At 39.8% G+C, this 2,206-nt stretch overlaps 1 protein-coding gene across 1 annotated transcript in view; it reads left to right on the plus strand.

Annotated features, from left to right (window-relative positions):
- The window catches only part of BLZF1 (basic leucine zipper nuclear factor 1), a 29,348-nt gene extending 27,417 nt beyond the window's left edge, over window positions 1-1,931 (plus strand). The window contains exon 7 of the mRNA XM_006872630.1: window positions 1,722-1,931. Coding sequence (XP_006872692.1) covers window positions 1,722-1,907 — 186 coding nt within the window. The 3' untranslated portion in view covers window positions 1,908-1,931. The remainder of the gene's footprint in view (window positions 1-1,721) is intronic.
- The last annotated feature ends 275 nt before the right edge of the window (window positions 1,932-2,206 follow it).

Below are 2,206 nucleotides of genomic sequence, written 5' to 3' on the forward strand. Positions count from 1 at the left end.
AAATTCCCCCAACTGTGAGCCTTCCAACCTTCTAAATATTCCTTTATATGTGGTTCAGAGTTCTGGGACCATCCCCTGAGTCTGCTTGGTCGGGTATTCTGTGTTGTTACTGACAGAGCTCCTTTACTCCACTTCCACCCGATCTGCCATCTTGTTTGTTCTCGGAGGTTGTAAATTTTTTCAGAAGCAAAAATCCTCATCTTTCTCCCTTGGAGCAGTTGGTAGGCTTGAACTGCCAAACCTTTGGTTCTCAGTCCAGTGCTTAGCCTATAAAGCCAGTGTGCTCCTATATACATACAGGTGTTGCGCTATAAGATAAGCACTGGACCATAAGATTAGTTTGAAACTACAAGGTCGGTGGTTTAAACTCACCAGCTGCTCCTCAGAACCCCTATATTAGGTTTCTATGAGTAGGAAACAACTTGATGGAACTTAACAACATATATATATATTTTGTTATAAGGAGCTCTGGTAGCATAGTGTTTACTAATTGGACTGTGAACTGCAAGGTCAGCAGTTCGAAACTGCCAGCTACTCTGCGGGAGAAAGATGAGGCTTTCTGCTCCCATAAAGATTTACAGCCTCAGAAACCCTGTTCAGGGTTCCTATGGGTCAGAACCAACTTGACTACACTTAACAACAACATATGTTGTTATATATGTGGAGTCCTGGTGTGGGGCTGTAGGAAAAGAACTCAGCTGCAATGTCGCTTTGAACTGCAAGGTAGGTGGTTCAAATCCACCAAGTGTTCCCCTTGGAAACCGTATATAGGTCCCTATGAGTGGGAACCAACTCAGTGGCACTTAATGACATATATATGTGTGTATACATATACACACACACACAAGTCCTGTATGGCAGTGTAGGATAAGCACTGGACCACAAGGTTAGTTTGGACCCTAAAGTCAGCAGTTCAAACTTACGAGCTTCTCCTTGGAAACCCTATACAAGGTTGCTATGAGTTAAAACTAATTGCGACACTTAACAACATATATGTATGCACACGTACATATTATTGTTAGGCACCGTCATATGACAGATTATATCTGTCATATGACAGATCACAGTCATAGCAACCCTATGTACACAGAACGAAACACACCCGGTCATGCACCAGCCATCCTCAGAGTTGTTACATTTGAGACCATTGCTGCCGCCACTATGTCAGTCCTTCTTATTGGGGGTCTTCCTCTTTTTCACTGACTTGCCACTTTATTAAGCATGATGTTCTTCTCTAGGGACTGATTCCTCCAGATAACGTGTCTGAAATATGAGAGATGAAGTCTTGCCATCCTGGCTTCTAAGAAGCATTCTTGTACTTCTTCCAAGACAGATTTGTTTGTTCTTCTGGCAGTCCATAGCACTTTGAATATTCTTCTCCGACATCATACTTAAAATGCATCAATTCCCAACTCTCACATGTATGTGAAGCTACTGAAAATACTATGGCTTGGATCTGGCATACCTTAGTCTTCAAACTGATATATCTACTTCTGAACACTTTAAAGAGCTCTTGGGTAGCAGATTTGCCTAATGCAATACATTGTTTTATATGTATATACACACAGTGGAAAATGGAATTTTAAAAGATAATGAAATTTTTCCACAAACTTTTCAAAGACCATATGAATGACACCCACACTAAAGGTAATGTTTACAGTGGTCTAACAGTCTGTAGTGGTAAAACATTAACATCTGATTTTAACTTTTCTTTTTCTTAGATTCTACGCATTTTGGATCCTGTTGCCTGTGCAGAAAACTCATCTGGTAACCCATTTTCTGAGTCGTCACCAACTACTTTACTTGCTACAAAGAAAAACATGGGACGGTTTCATCCCTATACTAAATATGAAAATATAACTTTCAATTGCTGCAATCACTGCCAGGGAGAACTTCTTGCCCTCTAGCACTCAGTGTTTGGAGGCCTGTTATAGGCTCTTATTTAGTTAGCCATGCATCATCATTATCTGGGAGCTAGGGTTTTTATAATGCTAGAAATCAATGTTACTTTATACTAGAACAGTATCTCCCCAAAGACTTTGATGTGTATGACTCCACATTACCCTCATTTAATAAATATCTCAGGGTAAAATAATAAAACTGTAAATATATTTACACTAGAGAATACTTTTCAGGCAATTAGCCTGTTCTTTTTCCTAAAGGACTCTGAATGATAAAAATTTTATTTCTCCCCTTTAGGCCCTAA

Source organism: Chrysochloris asiatica, unplaced genomic scaffold (genome assembly GCF_000296735.1).
Source record: "Chrysochloris asiatica unplaced genomic scaffold, ChrAsi1.0 scaffold00207, whole genome shotgun sequence".
Classification (NCBI taxonomy): Eukaryota; Metazoa; Chordata; class Mammalia; order Afrosoricida; family Chrysochloridae; genus Chrysochloris; species Chrysochloris asiatica.